At 35.3% G+C, this 20,419-nt stretch overlaps 1 protein-coding gene across 4 annotated transcripts; it reads right to left on the bottom strand.

Annotated features, from left to right (window-relative positions):
• Positions 1 to 15,819: 15,819 nt before the first annotated feature.
• Positions 15,820 to 17,929, bottom strand: LOC121970492 (poly(A)-specific ribonuclease PARN-like). 4 transcript variants are annotated; one of them, XR_006108940.1, is made up of 4 exons: positions 17,121 to 17,929; positions 16,867 to 16,997; positions 16,253 to 16,562; positions 15,820 to 16,125 (listed from the first exon to the last, which is right to left on the bottom strand). XR_006108940.1 is itself a non-coding variant. In XM_042521257.1 (4 exons), the coding sequence occupies exons 1-4, from the start codon at positions 17,903 to 17,905 to the stop codon at positions 15,952 to 15,954; spliced, it is 942 nt and encodes a 313-aa protein (XP_042377191.1). In that variant the 5' UTR covers positions 17,906 to 17,929; the 3' UTR covers positions 15,820 to 15,951. The 4 variants fall into 4 exon arrangements, 1 of the variants encoding a protein (XP_042377191.1); XR_006108939.1 differs by having other exon boundaries at positions 17,541 to 17,929; XM_042521257.1 differs by having other exon boundaries at positions 16,253 to 16,581; positions 17,598 to 17,929.
• Between the last annotated feature and the right edge of the window lie 2,490 nt (positions 17,930 to 20,419).

Below are 20,419 nucleotides of genomic sequence, written 5' to 3'. Positions count from 1 at the left end.
ATGATGAAATCCTAAGGACCTAAGGAGCCAAACACATTCCCAACTCCCTCCTTAAATGACTAAATTCATTCTCCGGAAGGGGTTTGGTGAAAATATCAGCTATATTTGACTTTGACTCAACATATGTGAGTGCAATGTCTCCCCTAGCTACGTGATCTCTTATGAAGTGATGACGCACTTCAATGTGTTTGGTCCTCGAATGATGGACTGGATTTTTAGTTAGGTTGATCGTGCTAATGTTGTCACATAGCACTTGTACACCCTTATAAGAAAGTCCATAATCCTCTAGGGTGTGTATCATCCACAACAACTGTGATACACTCTCTCCCATGGCAATATATTCGGCCTCGGTCGTGGAGAGAGCAACACAATGTTGCTTCCGACTCGACCAACTAACTAAAGATGAACCTAAAAATTGGCAGCCCCCACTAGTACTTTTCCGATCCAATTTGCATCCAGCATAATCGGAATCGGTATAGCCTATCAAATCAAAGGACTCCGTACGAGGGTACCACAGTCCTACTCTCATTGTGCCTTTGAGATATCTCAGAATTCTCTTAACTGCAATTAAGTGAGATTCCTTGGCACAGACTTGATATCTAGCGCACATGCCCACAGCAAAGAGTATGTCCGGTCGACTAGCTGTGAGATATAGAAGACTACCAATCATGCTTCTATATTGCGTTAGATCAATTGGTTTTCCACTCTCATCATTGTCAAGGCGAGTGTTTGTCGCCATTGGAGTGGACACTTCCTTAGAGTCACTCATATTGAATTTTCTAAGCATCTCTTGAGTGTATTTGGTCTGATGGACATAAATTCCATCTCGAGTTTGTTTGATTTCAAGTCCGAGGAAAAATGTCAACTCTCCTACTAGACTCATCTCAAACTCACTTTCCATGTGAGAAATAAATTCATTCAAATAGCCCTTGTTATTTGAGCCACAAATTATGTCATCAACATATACTTGGGCTACAAAAATGTTTTCACCATCTCTACGCAGAAATAGTGTTGGGTCTATTTGGCCTCTTCCGAAACCCTTTTCTAGTAAATATGTTGACAACCTTTCGTACCAAGCTCGTGGTGCTTGTTTAAGCCCATAAAGTGCTTTCTTGAGCTTGTACACGTGGTTTGGGGCTTCGGTGCCACAAACCCCGGTGGTTGTTCAACATAGACCTCTTCTTTAATGAAACCATTTAAGAAGGCAGATTTAACATCCATTTGATAGAGCTTGAAACCTCTATGTGCAGCAAAAGCTAGCATCAGGCGAATGGACTCTAATCGGGCCACGGGAGCATAAGTCTCATCATAATCGAGACCTTCGACTTGACTATAGCCCTTGGCTACAAGTCTTGCCTTGTTTCTTACAACTTCTCCCTTTTGATTTAACTTATTTTTGAAGACCCATTTAGTTCCAATAATGGTGGTCTTCTTAGGTCTAGGAACTAAGTCCCACACTTGGCTCCTTTCAAATTGACCTAATTCGTCTTGCATAGCTATGATCCAATCAGGATCGTGCAATGCCTCATCAACTAATTTTGGTTCAATCTCTGAAATCAATGCGACCTCATTAGACTCATTTCTGAAGAATGACCTAGTTCTAACCCCTTGTTGAATGTCTCCCACAATTTGGTCTTGGGGATGACTAGAGGCTATCCTAGATTGTCTTGGTGTTGATGGTGCCTCATGAATGGTCTCACTAGGCACAGGCAAGGACTCAATATTTGGCAAAGGATCAGATTGAGTTCTTTGTTGCCTTTGCTCATCAACATCAGAGTCAACTTCGACTCGTTCTTCATTTTGATCATTCAAACTTAGATTTCTAAGTTCAAATTGAATTTCTCCTATAGCCCTTGATTGATCATTTGAGTTAGGGATTTCTTCAAAAGCTACATCAGAGGACTCTTCAATCAATTTAGTCCTATTGTTGTAGACTCGATAGGCTTTGCTGATGAGTGAGTACCCAACCAGTATCCCCTCATCAGCCTTGGCCGAAAATTTTCCAAGATGGTCCTTGGTATTTAAAATAAATACCTTACAACCAAACACCCTAAGATGTTTAATTGTAGGTGGTTTCCCAAACCAAAGTTCATGGGGAGTCTTTCCTAAAAACCTATGTATTAAAACTCGATTTTGCACATAGCAAGCTGTATTCACAGCTTCTGCCCATAAGTAGCTCGGTAGTGAGTACTCATTGAGCATGCTTCGTGCAGCCTCTTGTAGTACTAGGTTCTTTCTCTCCACAACCCCATTTTGCTGTGGGGTCCTTGGAGTAGAGAACTCATGCCTATATCCCTTTTCTTGACAAAACTCTAGAAACCTATGATTTTGAAATTCCCCACCATGATCACTTCTAATGGTTTTAATTGTTGTAGATTTTTCATTTTCAGTTCTTCTACAAAAGGAAATAAAAATATCTATAGTTTGGTCCTTATGTTTCAAAAAGAAGGTCCATGTGTATCTAGTAAAATCATCAACGATTACCAAGCAATATCTACTTTCATTCAATGATATTACACTACTGCAATCAAATAGGTCCATGTGCAATAAATCTAAAGCAGTAGATGTACTTACAGTGCTTTTACCTTTATGAACACCTTTTGTTTGCTTACCCTTTTGACATGCATCACATAGTTTGGTCTTGTGGTACTTGATGCTGGGTAAGTCTTGCTAGATGCCGCTTGAGAAAAACTCGAACTGATGACTCACGAATACTAAACTAGGGTTTCACAAGACCGAGCTGCACTCCCATGTCACGAAGGAGGGAGGTACCCTAATGATCATTTTTTTTTAATATCTAAGTTTTTTAAAAATGTGGTTCGGATGCCTGAGAAATGATGACTGATAAGAAGAGTTGGCGGTAGGATTATATTCAGTAATAAACATCACTTACCTGCATCTTTTGGTAAATACAAAACTGTGATATGTTTTTTGATAAATATATTAACTGTAGTACGTCTTTTGATAAATTGTCGATGTAGAAAACAATCAATTTTATCTTAATCACAAATGAACTCGCACCATTATTATAATTGTGACTTTGACACGCAAACATACAAATACATAAGAAAAAAAAGCAAGGCTGACTTTGATACACAAACATACCAGCAACAATACCGATTACTTTATTGGACTCCATTGTTTTTTGGTTTTTTTTACCGTGGTCCAGAACTACAACCATCAGCAACTAGCATGAAACCCGGAACCTCTAGCGTCTCCCATCTCAGGCTCATAGTACACTAAAAAAAAAAAAAGTCACTTCGTACATAAATTTTAATGTTAATCAATTTTAAATATTTATTTTATTTCTAACTTCACCTTTACCAGCAGCACTTCGATTCTTCTTTTTTTCTCTTTGTAATCTTTTTTCTCTGGGTTTTCATTTTCACTGTAGAGAATTTGAATATAACGATAAGGAAATTCGGGAACTCCCATCATAGGTACCCTGCCGGAGCAAGGCATTTTTGAAGGGTATCTAATTGAATTGATCGCATCGCCGGCCTCATTTTGTAACTTCTCAAGATCAAAGTGACCCTCGACTATCACCGTCCCATTGTAATAGTGTAGCTCGATATCTTCACCCGAGGCTGTCACCGAAGCAGAGGGAGAGAGAGGGGGAGCGAGGTGTCAATTAAATGTCCATTGCATGATAATAACGGAATATAATATAGACTGTATTTTAAGTAAGCAAGAAATCAGCTAAACCTTGAATGCACAAAATGAGATGAATGCTTGAGGAAGAGAAGAGAGGATTGAGTGAATATTTCATCTGAAGGGTTCTATTTATACTGAATAGAAGAGGTTGAGTGTCATTTGGGTGAGTGGCATCCATTCCCTAAGTCAACTGTCCTTGCGAAGTGCAAAGTGCGTCTACAAAGCGCTCATTGCGCACGTGGCGGGTGGCGGGCTCACAAGTGCGAGCACCTGCTCGCCCTAGGCTAAGGGAGCACCTGTCCTTTTATTTTTGTGTTAACTCCATTAACACATCTTCATTAATAAGTAGAGAATACACATCGAGAATTTCCGCTGTGGGACTATTCCCCCATGCACTTTATTAATGAATAATAAATGTTATTTTGGACCGACTTTAAACATTAATTTCTCATTCACCCTTAATTGATTTTGAGCAAATTAATAGTCTAAATCTATCTACGCGAATCGTAGATTTCAATTTTGAAGTCAATTACGACTTTCAACAATTGATGACTTACTTCCTCAAAATCATTTTGGTCCATTTAAAACCCTAATATCCAACAACCTGCAGCTCGATAATGAATGAAAAAGAAACCACTTTCTGTCGACAAACAGATAATATACAAAATATATTGAAAGAAAAGTAAACCACAGCTGTTTCTTAATTTGACTTCCTGGCCCTATATATATAACGCGTCGATCGTTCAAATACCAACATCTAAAAATAAAATAAATCCACTAAAATTTTCAAATATTTATTACTCCATTCAGGACTTATAACGTTAAAAAAAATAATCTAATTAAATGTTTATTTATGGGCGACAACGACAGCACCTATTCTGAACAACTCCAAGTGTTTATCTGTTTTTTATTTTTTTTTAAGTATTAATTAAGAATTACGTACGTTACAATTCCAACGAATTAATGAATAAATTTTTTTTTTAATAGAAGTTGATCTGCAAATAGACTAATAGGTTATTTACTATGAATATATATTTTCCGACTTACCATGATGATTAGGAAAAATTATATATCACCGTCCCTTATATCTCTTCGTACCATGTGTTGATATTGGAGGTTGAGGTTGAGAGTCAACTACAATAATCTCATTTAATGAACATAAATTGGGAATTGTCATGAACATGGACAAAACTTATTAATCATTTTTATGAAAAAGCTTAAATTAAACTTGTAAATAAATAAAAACTCTCAAAGAATAAATAAGCTTTCAATATCAAACTCACTCACTAATCAAATTTTAAAATATACAAGTCTCAAAGAATTAAATAAGTTCAAATTACGAGCGTCATAACATATAAACCATCAAAGTTCAATCTTTTTTATTAAAAAAAAAATCAAGGTAAATTTCAACAATCATTTTAAGGATCTGATTCATTTTAAATTCAACTTAAATTGGCACAATTACCTTATCAAATAAGCTTAAACAATAAAAAAGTTTGACATACCTTGACTCTATTACGACCCTAAATCGGAGAATATTTTCGTATTTCATGAGTTTGATGATTACAATTGTCTCACCTTTCTTTTTAGTGACCTAATTAGGCACATGAGTCATGTTATATCGATATGTAGGCAATGCCAGACTGAGTCACAATGATCTTGCTTGACAGACTAGGCTTAGCTCAATTTTATAGATTATATTTATTTATTTATTTATTTATAGATAGTTTTTAGGATAATTTGATATTTTTCTCTTTTATATTTAGGATTTAAGGTTTCTTAACTTAACTATATAAGGATTTATACTCTGTATTTCTAACATCAATTTTTGGATTCAATAATATGACTAGTTTTTTTTTTCTTAATTTCTATATGGTATCAAAGTGGTTCTCCTTCTCTAACTTAATTTTTCTGCCGCTCCCTATTACTGCTTTATCGTTGTCGTCTCCTATTGCTACTGATGATTTAGGCACTGACATATTTTTTGGCTAGATTTTGGTACTGATATCCTTTTCTTCCGATTTTAGTGTCGACGCCCTGTGTTGTCGATTTTGGTATCGACGTCCTTTGCTACCAATTTCGGCACTGACACCCTCTGTTGTCGATTTCGGCACCGACATCCTTTTCTACCGATTTCGGCACCGACGCCCTATGCTGCCGATTTCTACATCGACATCCTTTTCTGCCTCGGATTCTTCGTCTGACCAGGGGTCATTCTGACATCAATTTTTTCAGATCATACAGATGTGTATTCGTATAGTTTAGTTATTCTGAGTATTATTCATTATGTCATCATGCCTGGTCGTACAAATGCTTCATGGAAATATACTCCATATATGTTTGAGCAATTTCAACAGTTTTGATCATGTCCGAAAGGATGAAGTTGAAAAGCCAGGGATGAGGCGGCTCTGCTGACTAGATGAGACCTCGCTCCTCTCTGTAAAACAAACCGAGCCAGGGAAGGAGTCCCTGGTGTTGGCCTTCCGACGCTCAAGTTAGAAACAATTGTAGGAAGAAAAATCAAAAATAATAGAGACAGAGATGAATCTTTCCTTCTTCATACTTAACATACTCTTTTATACCTTGCTTAGTAACCCTCCATCTTTCCCTGTTTAATGATATTAACTACCGACAAAAAAACATCTTTGTCTTGGCTTCTTATATTCATGGAACTAGTATTACTCATCGGCAGAAGACTTTCTTATCTTGGCTTCTTTGCATTCAATGATGGATGGAATGTTCTCTTTTATTTTCTCTTCCCCATATTAAGTATCTCAGTCTTTTCATTATTAATACGTACAATGTCATACCCCAAGCCGGACGGGTGGCTGGCTCGGCCTGTTCTCCTACCAACCGGGCCAACCAGACACTGGTTCATCTGGTCGGCCGACCGGATAGTAGTTCATCCGATTGACCGATATAGCCACCTTTCGCTTGGGTTATGCGGACGAGCCTTGCTTAAGGCCTGGCGTTGACCGCCCTGACTTTGACCTACACCGTGACAATTGACTCATACCAAGTGGGATCCTCTTTATCACCACATCAAGTTCCTTGCTTCACTGTCCTTTGTCATATCAGCTTCCTCTCATATAAGTTTGTCATCATCTGGTATTTTAGGTATATCATGATCCTTGTGGATTTTAAACTTTGGTGTCTCCCATCATATGTCATCTAATTTATCATCTAATTTATTTCTTTTTCTCTAAGTTCATCTATATTTATTGTAACTGTTGATAGTACTCCTATGTCATTAGTAAGTGTTGCTTCAATTATTATATCTTATTTATCTCTTACTAATGTTTATTATATTCTAAGTCTTACTTTAAATCTTATTTCTGTTAGTCAATTATGTAAGTTTGGATACCTAGCCTCTTTTTCCTCATCAAATTGTTATGTTCAGGACCCAAAACTCAGATGCTAATTTGGATAGGCCATAGTGAATAAGGACTTTATATTTTAGATCAACTCAGAGTACTAGAAGTTGCATCTTCGAGTGTGGATTTATCATCTTTTCATTTAAGTCGTTCATTTTCTGATTTTTATTTGTGGCACTCTTGTTTAGGTCATGTTTCAGCATCTCGTTTATAGTTTTTAGCTTCTATAAGAGTATTAGGACCTTTAAAAAGTTTTAATATTTCTAATTGTAGTGGTTGTAAACTGGCCAAATTTTCTGCCTTGCCATTTTCTAAAAGTCTTTCTTTTTCTTCTGCTCTATTTGATTTTATCCATTCTGATGTATGGGTACCCTCTCCTATTCCTACAAAGGGAGAGTCTAGGTATTATGTTTCATTTATGAAACATAAGTCTGATTATCTTACCATTTTTAACAACTTTAGAGCTCTTATGAAAACTAAACATTCTAGTGTAATAAAGTGTTTTCGTTGTGATTTTGGGGGTGAATACACTTCAAATCATTTTTCATATTTACATGCTTTTGACAGTACTATTCATCAAACCTCGTATACAGATACTCCTAAACAAAATGGTATGGCTAAACAAAAATATAGGTATCTTATTGAAGCAATCCGTTCATTTTTATTGTCTGCTAGTATTCCTTGTACCTTTTGGGGGGAAGCAATGCTTATCGTTGCTCATGTGATTAATACTATTCCAACCTCACATAATTCAGGCTTGTCACCTTTTAAAAAATTATATGGGTATGCTCTTGTCTATTCCTCTATGCGTGATTTTGGTTATACTTGATTCGTCCTTCATCCGCATGTCGAGCGTAATAAGTTAGCCTCTTGGTATGCTCTTTGTATCTTTTTTGATTATGGTGTTAGTCAAAAAGGATATCATTACTTTGATTCTGTTAGTCAAAAATTGTATGTCTCTCGTCATGTTGTGTTTCTTGAGTATATTCCATTCTTTTCTATTTCTGCTAGTTCGCATAATATGACAAAGTTAGATATTCTTTACATTGATCATTTCAATATTAACACTAAGGAAGCTTCACTCATAGCTCCTACTAGCAGCTCAACTTAATCTGGTACTTTGGTTCCCGAGATATCCACTCCATATGCGCTTCCTTCTACCACTACCCAATCATCTCCTGAGGTTGTGGATAATCTTTATCTCCATTGTCGTTAATCCACTCGTGTTCGTAAGTCTACTAAACTACCAAATTTTGTTTACTCGTATTATTCTCGTTCTTTTGCTTCATTTGTTGCATCTATTCATTGTTTTTCTAAGCCTGTATCCTATGGAGAAGCTGTTTATAATCCACTTTGGAAGAGTACTATGGTTGTGGAACTAACTACTTTACATCAGACTCATACATGAGATTTGGTATCGTTGCCACTAGAAAAATACACTATTAGTTCTCGTTGGATATATAAGATCAAAACTAAATCTGATGGATCTATCAAATGATACAAAACTCATCTAGTTACTAATGATTATTCTTAAGAGTATGACATGGATTAAGAGGAAACATTTGCTCCTATTGTAAAAATAACGATTGTTCATACTCTGATTGTTGTTGCTTCTATTTGTAGATGAATAATATTTAAGATGGATGTCAAGAATGCATTTCTAAATGGTGATTTTCAGGAAGAAGTTTATATGACACCTCCTCCTAATATTTAACACCAACCTGGTGAAGTTTACAGGTTTCGTAAAGTGCTTTATGGTCTCAAACAAGCACCTCGTGCTTGGTTTGAGAAGTTCTCTACAATAGTTAATTATTTTGCTTGGTTTTCATCTTAGTAATCATGATTTAGCATTGTTCTCAGATATACGAGTATAGGTCATATTTTTTATCATTATATGTTGATGACATGATTGTTACTGGTGATGATTCTAATTGAATTGCTTCCTTAAAGTTTGCTCGTTGTTTTGCTATGAAAGACTTGGGTATACTACGCTACTTTTTGGGCATTGAGGTTGCTTATTCCCCCGAAATGTTATCTTTTATCCCAGCCAAAGTATATATTTGATCTGCTTGAGTATGCTCGTCTTACTGATAATAGAGTCATTGATACTCCTATTGAGACTAATGCTCGATATTCTCCATCTGATGGCTCACCTTTGTTGGATCCTAGATTGTACAGAACTATTGTTGGAAGCTTAGTTTATCTCACTATGATTTATCCAAATATTATGTATGTTGTTCATATGGTTAGTCAATTTATCGTTGCACCAACTATAGTTCATTAGACTGTTATTCTTCGTATTCTTAGGTATCTTCGAGATACTCAATTTCAAAATCTTTTATTTACTTCTACTTCATCTCTGGAGCTGCATGCATACTCTGATGCTGATTGGACAGGTGATCCTACAGATCGCAACCACTAGCTTTTACGATTTTTTTTTGTTATTCCCTCATTTCTTGGAAGAGTAAGAAATAGATGTTATTTATAGATCTTCCACAGAAATTGAGTATTGTGTCATGGCCTCAACTACTTGTAAAATAGTTTGGTTATGTTGGTTGCTTGCGAATATGAGTATCTCTCTTCATCAACCTACTCCATTGTATTATGATAATCAGAGTGCTATTCAAATTACTCACAATTCAGTTTTTCATGAGCAGACGAAACATATTGAAATTGATTGTCACATTATTCGTCATCATCTTCAAATTAGCATCATCACATTACCTTTTATTCCTTCAAATCTACATATTGCTGATATATTTACCAAGACACATTGCACTTCACACTTTTATTTCTTGTCTAACAAACTCTCAATGCTTCTAGCTATAAAATCGTGAGTTTGAGAGGGATGTTAGATTATATATATTTATTTTTTTTATAGTTTTTAGGATAATTTGATCTTTTTTCCTTTTCTATTTAGGATTTAGGGTTCCTTAACTTAGCTATATAAAGATTTATACTATGTATTTCTAATATTAATTTTTAGATTCAATAATATGACTAGTTGTTATTTTTTCTAATTTCTACCAATTTGATATGACATATTTTTTTTCTTAAACATCAATACAACTTAAATTATGTTAGATCCTTTGCCATCGAACCCAATTTACACAAGTGAACTCACACTACATCAATTATAATTGAGACTTTGATAGGCAAACATACAGATATATCAAAATTAAACAATGCGAACTTTGACACACTAACATACAAATATCTTACCAGCAACACTACCGATCACTTTTATTGGACTCCATTGTTTTCTCACTGTACTCAAGAATTTCCATTCAATTATAAGCAACTTCCACAGCTACCATCTTAGGAAAACTTAGAGCCTCTGGCATCTCCCATCTGAACATAATAATAATAATAATAATAATAATAATAAATCACTTCATACATATATATTTTAGGGAAAATTCAAAAACCATCTCAAATTAAGAGAAAAATCACATGGACCTCTTTTTTTGGAAAAATAAATAAATAAATGGGCACCCCTCGCATAATTTTATTCTAAAAATATCCTTGGATCTAGCGCTGTTGTAAAAACTATCAGGTAGCTTCTACACGTTATAGAAATTATCTCATAGTTGCTACAATATATTTAAAGTGAGTTCAATGTATAGAAGGTACCCAGTAGCTGCTTTAATATATTTAGCATAAATTTAAGATTTAAGATTGTAGCAGCTACATATATAAGAGCTTTTACAACTATTTTAAAGTGATTTTGATAAGTTTAAATAATTTTGATCAAGTTGGTAAATAATATTTTAATACAATCCTAAACCCTATGTTGAGAGATTGTTGGTGTAATCAATGTCAGGTCAAGATTGACCAGTTTGACTAAACTCAAGTAGACTAAGCTTAAGTTTCAATGTTTGAACAATATGTGAGCAGAAGTCAAATAGATCAAAATTGACTGGATATTTGGCGATGTGTGAGAGAGAAGTCAAGTAGGTCATGGAGAATTGGATATTTGACTGAGAAAATCCTAACTAGAGGGTTAGACAAGGAAAAAGTACTAACAGTGGTTAGGGAAAAAAAGTCCAAGTGAATCAAGGAGGACCACACGTTGGCTAAGAAAAAGTCTAAGTGGATCAAGGAGGACTGCACATTATCAAAGAGAAGTCCTAATTGCGATTAGACAAAGAAAAGTTCAAGTGGATTATGGAGGACTACAGATTGGCAAAGAAAAGATCTAAGTGGGTCAAGGAGGAACAGACGTTGGCAAAGGAAAGTCCAAGTGAGTTTGGGAGGACCGTACATTGGCAAGAAGAAATTCCTAATCGTGGTTAGACAAGAAGAAAATTTAAATGGGTTAAGGATGACCGCATTTGGTGATCAGAAGTCTAACAGAAAGTTGGCATGATATAGAAAGTCCAAGTGGGTCAAAAGTTGACCAGACACTTGGTGAGAAGTCTCAACAGGTCACGATTGATTGAATGTTGAGCAAGGGAACTCTAACTTGGATCAAGTGAGTTACGATTGGGCAATCGATGGCCCTAACCCAATCGATTAGGGTCCAATTGATTAGGGTGGTTTTTCTTATAAGAACAAAAGGTGGTGAAATCAATTGGGCAATCGATTCCAACCATGCTAATCGATTGAAGCAATTGATTAAGAGCTATTTTTGTCGCAAGAGAGGGAATCGATTGAGGTAATCGATTAAGACTTCTTAATCGATTGAGCTAATGGATTAAGACCTTTCGTGTGAGAACAGAGAGTTTGGGAATCAATTGGGTAATCGATTAAGACTTTCTGAATCGATTGGAATGTCTCACAAATCGATTAGGATTCAAAAAATGAGTCAATCTATAGGTTATATTGGACGATCAACTAGAGTGGCAATCAATTAAGAAAAAGATTAATTGATTAAGGGCATCGAGTGAACCCTAAAGAAGGATTTTCATGAAGCTTTGAAGGCAACGAGGAGTGCTTGGGTGTTTGGAAGAACAAGTGCTTCTGCATTTTCCACCACCAAGAAGTTATTCTAAGCAAGAAGAAAGCAAGCTAAGCAAAGGTTCATGTTATAAAGTCATTTTCGATCTCTTTGTAACCTAGTTTGCGTTTCTTGTTTGCATTTCGTGTATTCGAGCATAAGCGATGTTTCTCTACCTCCGGATTATTTTGAGAAAGAGTATTTTTCATAGTGGAGTGTGTCCACTGTGTGGATCCTTTGATTAGTCACCTCAAGGAGGTGGATACCAAGTAAAATCCAAGTGTTAGCATTAGTGAGTCTTCGCTTCAAGATATTCTCTGTAAATCATCATCGACGAAGCAATCGAAGCTATTCACCCCCTCCCCCCATCTCCCAAAGTGTTCTAACAAGTGATATCAAAGTGATGTCACTTTTCATTGGACTAATCGTCGAAAGAGCAACAAGCTAGAGAAAGAAGAAGAAGAAGTTTTGAAGTGTAAAGCCCTATCTTCAAAGGAGCTCAACTTCAAAATGAATTTTCAAGATGGACTCGGATTTGACATCGGTCCATAAGCTTGTTGAAAGTTAAGTAGGTCATGGAGCATCGGATATTTAACTGAGAAAGTCCTAACTGCAGTTTGATAAAAAAAAAGTCCAAGTGGGACAAGGAGAACCACATGTTGGTAAAGGAAATATCAAAGTGAATCAAGGAGTACCGCACACTTGTAAAGAAAAGTCCTAGCTGTAGTTAGGCAAATGAAATCCCAATAGGTCAAGGAGAACCACACGTTGGCAAAGGAAAGTCCAAGTGGATCTGGGAGGATCACACGTTTGCAAGAGGAAAGTCCTAACTACAGTTACGTAAAAAAATCCAAATGGGTCAAGGAGGACCGCACTTGGTGATCGGAAGTCTAATGAGAAGTTGGCACGAGATGGAAAATCCAACTGGGTTAAAAGTTGACTGGACACTTGGTGAAAAAGTCTCAATAAGTCATGGTTGATTGAATATTGGGCAAGGGAATCCTAGACTTAGATCAAGCGAGTTAGGGTTGGGCAATCTGTTGAGTAATCGATTAGCCCTAATCTAATCAATTAGAGTAATAGATTTGGCCAAGCTTAATTGATTGGTCTAATCGATTAAGGAGGTTTTTCTCACAAGAACAAAAGGTGGCGAAATCGATTGGACAATCGATTTCAACCATACTAATCAATTGAGGCAATCAAGTAAGAGTTATTTTGTCGCGAGAGAGGGAATTGATTGAGGCATTTGATTAAGACCATAATCGATTGGGCTAAACCATTAGGGTCTTTTGCGAGAGAACGGGGAGTTTGGGAATCGATTAAGGCATTTTAAATCTATTGGAATGGCTCATTAATTAATTAGGGTTCAAAAAAGGAATCGTTTTACAGATTGTTGGATGATCGGCTAACGTGGCAATTGATTAAGAAAAAGTTTAATCGATTAGAGGCGCCGAGTGTACCCTCAAAAAGGTTTTCGTGAAGGTTAGAAGGCAACACTCTCACACATTTTGGTCACCGATTCTTGGGTATTTGGAAGAACAAGTGTTGCTACATTTTCCACCACCAAGAAGCTATTCCAAGAAAGAAGAAAACAAGCTAAGCAAAAGTTCATGTTATAAAGTTATTTTTGATTTCTTTGTAACCTAGTTTACGTTTCTTGCTTGTATTTTGTGTCTTCGAGTGTGTACGAGGTTTCTCCACCTCTGTATTATTTTCAAGAAGGAGTGTTTTTCATAATGGAGTGTGTGCAGTACCCAAATCCTTTGATTAGTCTTCTCAAGGAGGTGGATACCAAGTAAAATCCAAGTATTAGCATTGGTGAGTCTTCGCTTTAAGATATCCACTATAAATCATCATCGACGAAGCAATTGAGGCTATTCACCTCTCCCCCTCTAACTCCCAAAGTGTCCTAATACCCTAAACTAATACTAAACATGTTATAGCAGCTACTGAGTAGCTTCTACATATTGTAACAGCTACCAAGTAGTTTTTATAAATTATAATAGCTACTGGATAGCTTCTATATGATATAAATTTTAAATCATAAACTCATCCTAAATATGTTGTAACAATTATACGATAACTTCTATATATTATAATAGCTATCTGATAACTTTTATATCTTATAAAAGTTATCCGATAGTATATAATATTTATTGCAATCCATAAGCTTGTCATTTCATTGTGGTTGAGAAGTTTCATATAACTGTCCACAACTTTGACAACTGGCATCACATGCACTCGGGAATAAGATCCGTAAGCAATTTTTGGAATTATCCACACTTGTGACGGCTTACTTCAAAGTAGTCCATGGCCTTTTATTCCCATCTTTGGTTAAAAATCAATTTTAAATATTTATTTAATTTATAACTTCACTATTACCAGCTCAGCCATCGTTAGACTATTTTATTCTATCTTCATTTTTGTCGAACATTAAATTAAAAATAATAATAATAATAATAACTGATAACGTTCAATCTAAGATGATTAATTTAATTTTACATAAGTTTTCACTTACCATTAGAATAAATTAAAATAGACAATCTAGAAATTCAGTATTCTTTAATTATGAATTTCATTTATAAGAAATTATAATTGAAAATCAAAATCTTAAATCATGATAATAAAAGGTGAATGTACTCGTCCTCAATACTCCTATCAATCTATCTCAAGACTAATACCAAAAAGATAAATCTTGAATAATTATTACTTTTTAGAATAGTGGAAACACATAATATTTGAATGACAATTGAATATTTTGTTTTATTGTATCAAATCCCGAGATCATTTTTGTCGAATATGTTTACGTTATGAACCTGTACCACAATAAATTGTAAATTACAATTATGACTTGGAGACACAAATAATATACAAATATATTGAAACAAATTAAAGTAGGCCAGAGTTGTGATAATTTGCACCGATTGTTCAAATAACAATGAATTTTTTCCATCTCTAACATCTAAAACTAAATAAATCAATTAAATTTTCAAATATTTATTACTAAGACTTCTAACGTTAAAAAAAACAATTTTAAATGTTTATTTTATCTGCAACTCCATTATCGACAACAACACCAGCACTTGTTAGTTTTAGTGGACTCCTCTTGAGTTAGCTCCATCTACATTCATCAATATCAATGTGGAGCACTGGTATATCAGTTCGGTAAAAGATAAAATTCAACAATTTGACTATCCGCAGAGTAAATTAGAAAATTGAAACTATCATAGGAAAGAATAATTCCTCGATCTTATAAGATTCGACCATAATTGATAATCAACCTGACTATGCTGTGGAAGCAGACACTAACATATCAGCCAACTTGTAAGCGATATCAATTTCATCGCCAATCATTACAAGAAACACAGGGCTTTAGAGACGAAAAAATCTGTTCTGAAAATCATTTTTCCATCTCTAAAAAAAATTTGAGACGGAATATTCCATCTCAAAAATCCGTTACTGAAAGCCCCATAGCTAATTTCGAAACAGAAATATTCCGTCTCTAATTTTAGAAACGGATAAAAAAACTGTTCATAAATCTGTTTTCAAGTTAACAAAATAAAATTAATTTCAAATTAAATTTTGCCTCTAATTTTGTTTTAAATCTATTATTAATCTTATTTATAAATCTGTTTACAATTCTATTTATAAATCTGTATATGATTTTATTTTTAAATTTATCACTAAATATTATTATATTATATGTTTATATTTCTCATCAATATTTTTAAATAATTCTTCATTTTAAATAACTTAAAATTATTAAAAAGAAATAACTTCTAATTCCAAATGTATTATACAATTAACATTAAAATAAATAAATATTTACATTATCTAAATAAATTTGACCAATAATCAAACTATAAAGACCAAATTCTCCAAGATATAAATGATTTATATATTTCATTTCTTGAATCATTTCTGAATCATCCCCTTGAGTTTTTCTTCTCTTTGCCTACCTTCCTCAATACGATTTTCTTCCCTCTACCTACTTTCTGTAATAACAAGTTTTTTTTTTCCTTTCAATAATTTATTCCTCCATCCTCGAGCTAATAGCATGCCTTCAATTCCTTCTTTTTGCCCTCTGTCTTCAAATTTCATAAGATAAATTGCTTCTCTTGTACAGATTAATGAACCAACCAATTTTGTTGAGAAAATCTAACAAATCAAAACATGAAACGAGTAAGTCTTATAATATCAGAATTTTTAATGCAAATAAATTAAAATTGTACAAAAGTCATAATCAATATCAATGTAAGCTGGTGGGAGGTAAATATTACATTACCAGTTGAATCAACTTCAGCTGGTGGGAGGTAAACCCATTTAGCATGATAGCAGGACGCATCTTAAAGAAAACTGTTTGAAATAGTGCGTTGTTGATACCAGCATCTTCTTTGTCAATGTAAGTTTTGTCAAGACTTCTAAGTATAGAATCATGCCATTTATGAAGCTTGTTCTTCATCCTCTCCGAAAAAAAAATGTCAGATGTTCTCACAATTGGTATATCCACAGGCTCCTCAAAATTACAAAAGGAATTAGCTAATCCCTCAAGGTACTCTGAAGATAAACCTTTGAGGGCTTCTCCTTCTTGTTCTCTGGATAAATAAGATATTCCTGGGATTAATAAATACTTAGATTTAAATAAGTCGAACATCAAATATACACTGGTAACTACAACTGATGAGTTCTATGACACATCACAGGAAACTGCTAACAGATAAAAAGGCATGTGAACCCACAGTCACCCAACAAGCCATGGAAGGAGTCCCCTTGCCTCTCCGGATTTAATAAATAACTAAGTAGATAGAACGACTGATTGAGACTTATCTTTTAGTGGTATGATGGAAAGGCAACACTGTATGTATAGTAGGATGAGAAGAACTTAATTGAGAAAAGCACCTTCATATATGCATGCATTGAAGTCAAATTGGTATTTAGCAAGGAAGTCGATGGATGTTGCTTGCCATAGGAAATCATCAGGTGGCCCATGAAGTGACAACTCTTTCCGTGGAAAGATATAGAAGTTATGCCTGCAATGTAAAGAGCTGCAGATGTCACACGAAATCCAACAAAATTCTACAAACATGAAATCATACAGAATCTTATATTAATAACTAGGTGATCTAACACAAATTTCGTCTACAATTACCTACCAATGTCTGTCGAGAACTGTCCCACAGAACAAGCAAGTATGACTGATAAATTATCCCAAAAATATCAAACGAATAGTCCTGAATCAGTAAATTACCACCATCTCATCAAACATAAATTGGATATCCGTCAAAAGAAGTGATAAGGTAAAACCACGCAAAAATCAGTCATGAATCTCATCTGCTTGACATATGAACAGTTTTTAATCGTTATCACAAGCAGGCCTCGCTTCCAGAGGGAGAAAACATGAAAGAATATCCTAAACAAGGCATTCAATTTGAACAGGAGAATGAGGTAAAGATCATTTTTCCCCCACAAAAATAAAAACCGATAGAGAAGTCAATTCATCACTTCCATTTTCTCTAAAACCACGTTAAACCCTATCATAACAAAACGAAAGCCAAATGATGAAGAACATTAACGGATGGGCGAAGAAGGAGCCCTTGGATGACTCGCAGAGGAAGGGTCAGACACCGAACTGCACGGCAGCGAACTTCTCAGCGGAGTCCTTCAGCTTAAGGTAACGGACATCGGATCGGTCGAACTCGAACGAGTCCCTCCATGGGGCACTCGTCACGCCGGTCATCTCAAGGTCAACGGCCACGAAGTCCGACTCCTCCACGTAGGCCCTAAGGCCCTCCAGCGCCGCGTTGAAATTAGACCTCGTCACCTGCTTCACGGCCACGCTGCCACCACCGGGCGCATCGGTGGAGAAGGGACGAAGGCGAGGTAGCAGACCTAGGGTTACGGTTCGGTGGCGCACCCAAACAAATGGCAGATTCCGCATGTCTTAACTTGCCACGACCACTCCGAAGTCGGAACTTGACATTTATTTTCTGCAATTGTATTTTCGTTGTAACTTTTAATTAATTTATAAATGAAATTTATTATACCATCTTAAATTCTATTTATAATTCATATTTATTTTTATTTATAAAAATTTATATATAATTTTGTTTCAAATTTATTTTAAATTCTGTCTATTTTTTTTTTAAAATATATAATTTACTAAAATAAAATAGATTATAATTTCGTATTAAATTTGTCTCTGATTTATATAAATCTGAAACATATTTTATTTTCGTTTTAATTTTTAATTAATTTATAAACGAAATTTGTCACAGAAATTATACAATCTCAAATACTGTTTATAATTCATATTTATTTTTATTTATACAAATTTATATATAATTTCATTTCAAATTTGTTTTAAATTCTGTCTTAATTTTTTTAAAAAATACATAATTTACTAAAATGAAACAGATTAATAATTCCGTATTAAATCTGTCTCTGATTTATATAAATCTAAAACAGATTTTATTTTCATCTTAAAAATATGTTTCTGAAGCCCTATTTTCTTATAGTGAATAATTCTCTCAGTTAGGCGTGTAATTCACTTAGTTGACTCCTATAGGCAGCTAGCTCCAACTATCATCCTCTTATTTATTACTAAGAGGCCCCTAAAGACGAGTTAGAACTGGCCATACTCTCCACCTCAATAGTCCCCTTTGTTTATAAGAAAAAGAACATGCGGCTTGGCTTGATCTGTAAGCTAGTAATGCGGTAATGAAGAGGGTCCATCTGAGGGAAGTCATAGTTAAGAAGGGCATGTTGGGTTTTTCGGGCCGCGAAAACCGCTTTTTCGCGTCGCGGAAACCCCGAATCACCCTAGCCAACGGATCCGTGCGAAGAGTATAGAACAAAATTTATGAGTACGAGTTTACAACTTAGATCTACTCCTAGATCTACATGAAGAAAGATTTATACCTTTGAAGTGAAGCCCTTCGCAATCCCGCTTGTCCTCGGTTCGCCAGATCTCGAAAGTGTCAAAGTAGACACTTCTCTATGTGTATCCACATAAGCAAGAGATGGAGAAAAATCTCTAAGGATGTGCTAGAAACCTTAGAGATCAGTAGGGAGGAGAGGGAGAGCAAGAAGAAAAACTCAAGAGGAAGAAGAAGATGGAGTTACAACCACTTGAATGAAAAATCAATATTTCATTCCACCTAAAAGTGGCCGGCCACTTCAAGGCATGTAACCCCCATGGAATATCAAGAGTCAAGTCTCTTGATCTCCTCCATGAGGTGGCATTTGGTCAAGTCAAATTTGACCAAATGAAGAAGCCTTGATGATGTAGCATTGGTCAAGTCAAAACTTGACTCTTCATCTTCCTACTTAAGTCAAGTCAAACTTGACCACTTCTCTCCCTTGGTTGATCTAATCTAACCATTGGTTCAAGTCAATTTTAATTTAATGAATCTCTATTCATTGAATTAAATTAATTAAATGAGTCTAAGTCCAAATTAGACTCACTTAACACTTGAACCAAATTGAGTCCAACTCAATTAGCCTACTTTGGATTACTCTTAATCCAATTTGGTTCATCATATGAACGTAATCATTTAGGTTCATCTAATGAACCTAATCTCCATCTAATTGCCCTTAGTGTGTGACCCTATAGGTTCTTGTAACGTTGGCAATGCCCCTAAACCCATTTAGGAGCATAAGTAATGAGCGGTATCTAGCAACACATCATTACTACCCAAGTTACAAGAATGTTGAGATCCAACATCACCTTATGACTACTAATTGTGACTCCTCACAAAATATGACAAGTGTCCTTCTATCCTAGACATCTAGATTGATCAATGTGAGGCATAGATCGTGTCATCCTCTAATCAATCTAAATCTTGAACTCCAAGTAGACTCACTCAATCAAATGAGCTCAATATCCTATATTGACTCATTTGGGCATGGTCATGCACTTCGTGGTCTCACTCTATCAAGAATATCGATGTCGCTCCGGTCATATAGGAGGGATAGATCCCATCTACATCACTCACATCCCTCTGCATAATTCGTTACATACCCAGTAATCGCCTTTATAGTCCACCCAATTACGGGTGACGTTTGACGAAACCAAAGTACATAACTCCTTATGTAGGGATCCATGGTGACTTCAGGTCTAAGGACTAGTAGTCATACTAATAGCCACATGAGAAAGTATATGACACTCATATAACGATCCATGATACTTTCTCATGGCGGGTCATTCAGTATACATTCTCCAATGCATACCCATGTGTCAACTTGATATCTCTATATCCATGACTTGTGAGATCAAGTCATCGAGTTGACCTACATGCTAGTCTTATTGCATTAACATTGTCCCTGAATGTTAATATTCGACTAGGAATGATTAAGAGTAGTGTTCCCTATATCATCTCACTATCGGTTCAACTAATCGATTGATATAGGTGAGAACCATCTACTTAAGGACGTTATTATACTTAGTTTATTT

This window comes from Zingiber officinale, chromosome 1B (genome assembly GCF_018446385.1).
Source record: "Zingiber officinale cultivar Zhangliang chromosome 1B, Zo_v1.1, whole genome shotgun sequence".
Taxonomy (NCBI): Eukaryota; Viridiplantae; Streptophyta; class Magnoliopsida; order Zingiberales; family Zingiberaceae; genus Zingiber; species Zingiber officinale.
This window is presented reverse-complemented; position numbering and strand designations above follow the sequence as displayed.

What these genes read in the sequence shown, in the direction of transcription:
- LOC121970492 (XM_042521257.1), bottom strand. Translation starts at nt 17,905, where the DNA reads ATGCGGAATCTGCCATTTGTTTGGGTGCGCCACCGAACCGTAACCCTA. An exon ending in GAGAAGTTCGCTGCCGTGCA is followed by an intron (nt 16,998 to 17,597) that starts GTTCGGTGTCTG and finishes TTTACATTGCAG; the next exon opens with GCATAACTTCTATATCTTTC. An exon ending in AGCTGAAGTTGATTCAACTG is followed by an intron (nt 16,126 to 16,252) that starts GTAATGTAATAT and finishes TTGATTTGTTAG; the next exon opens with ATTTTCTCAACAAAATTGGT.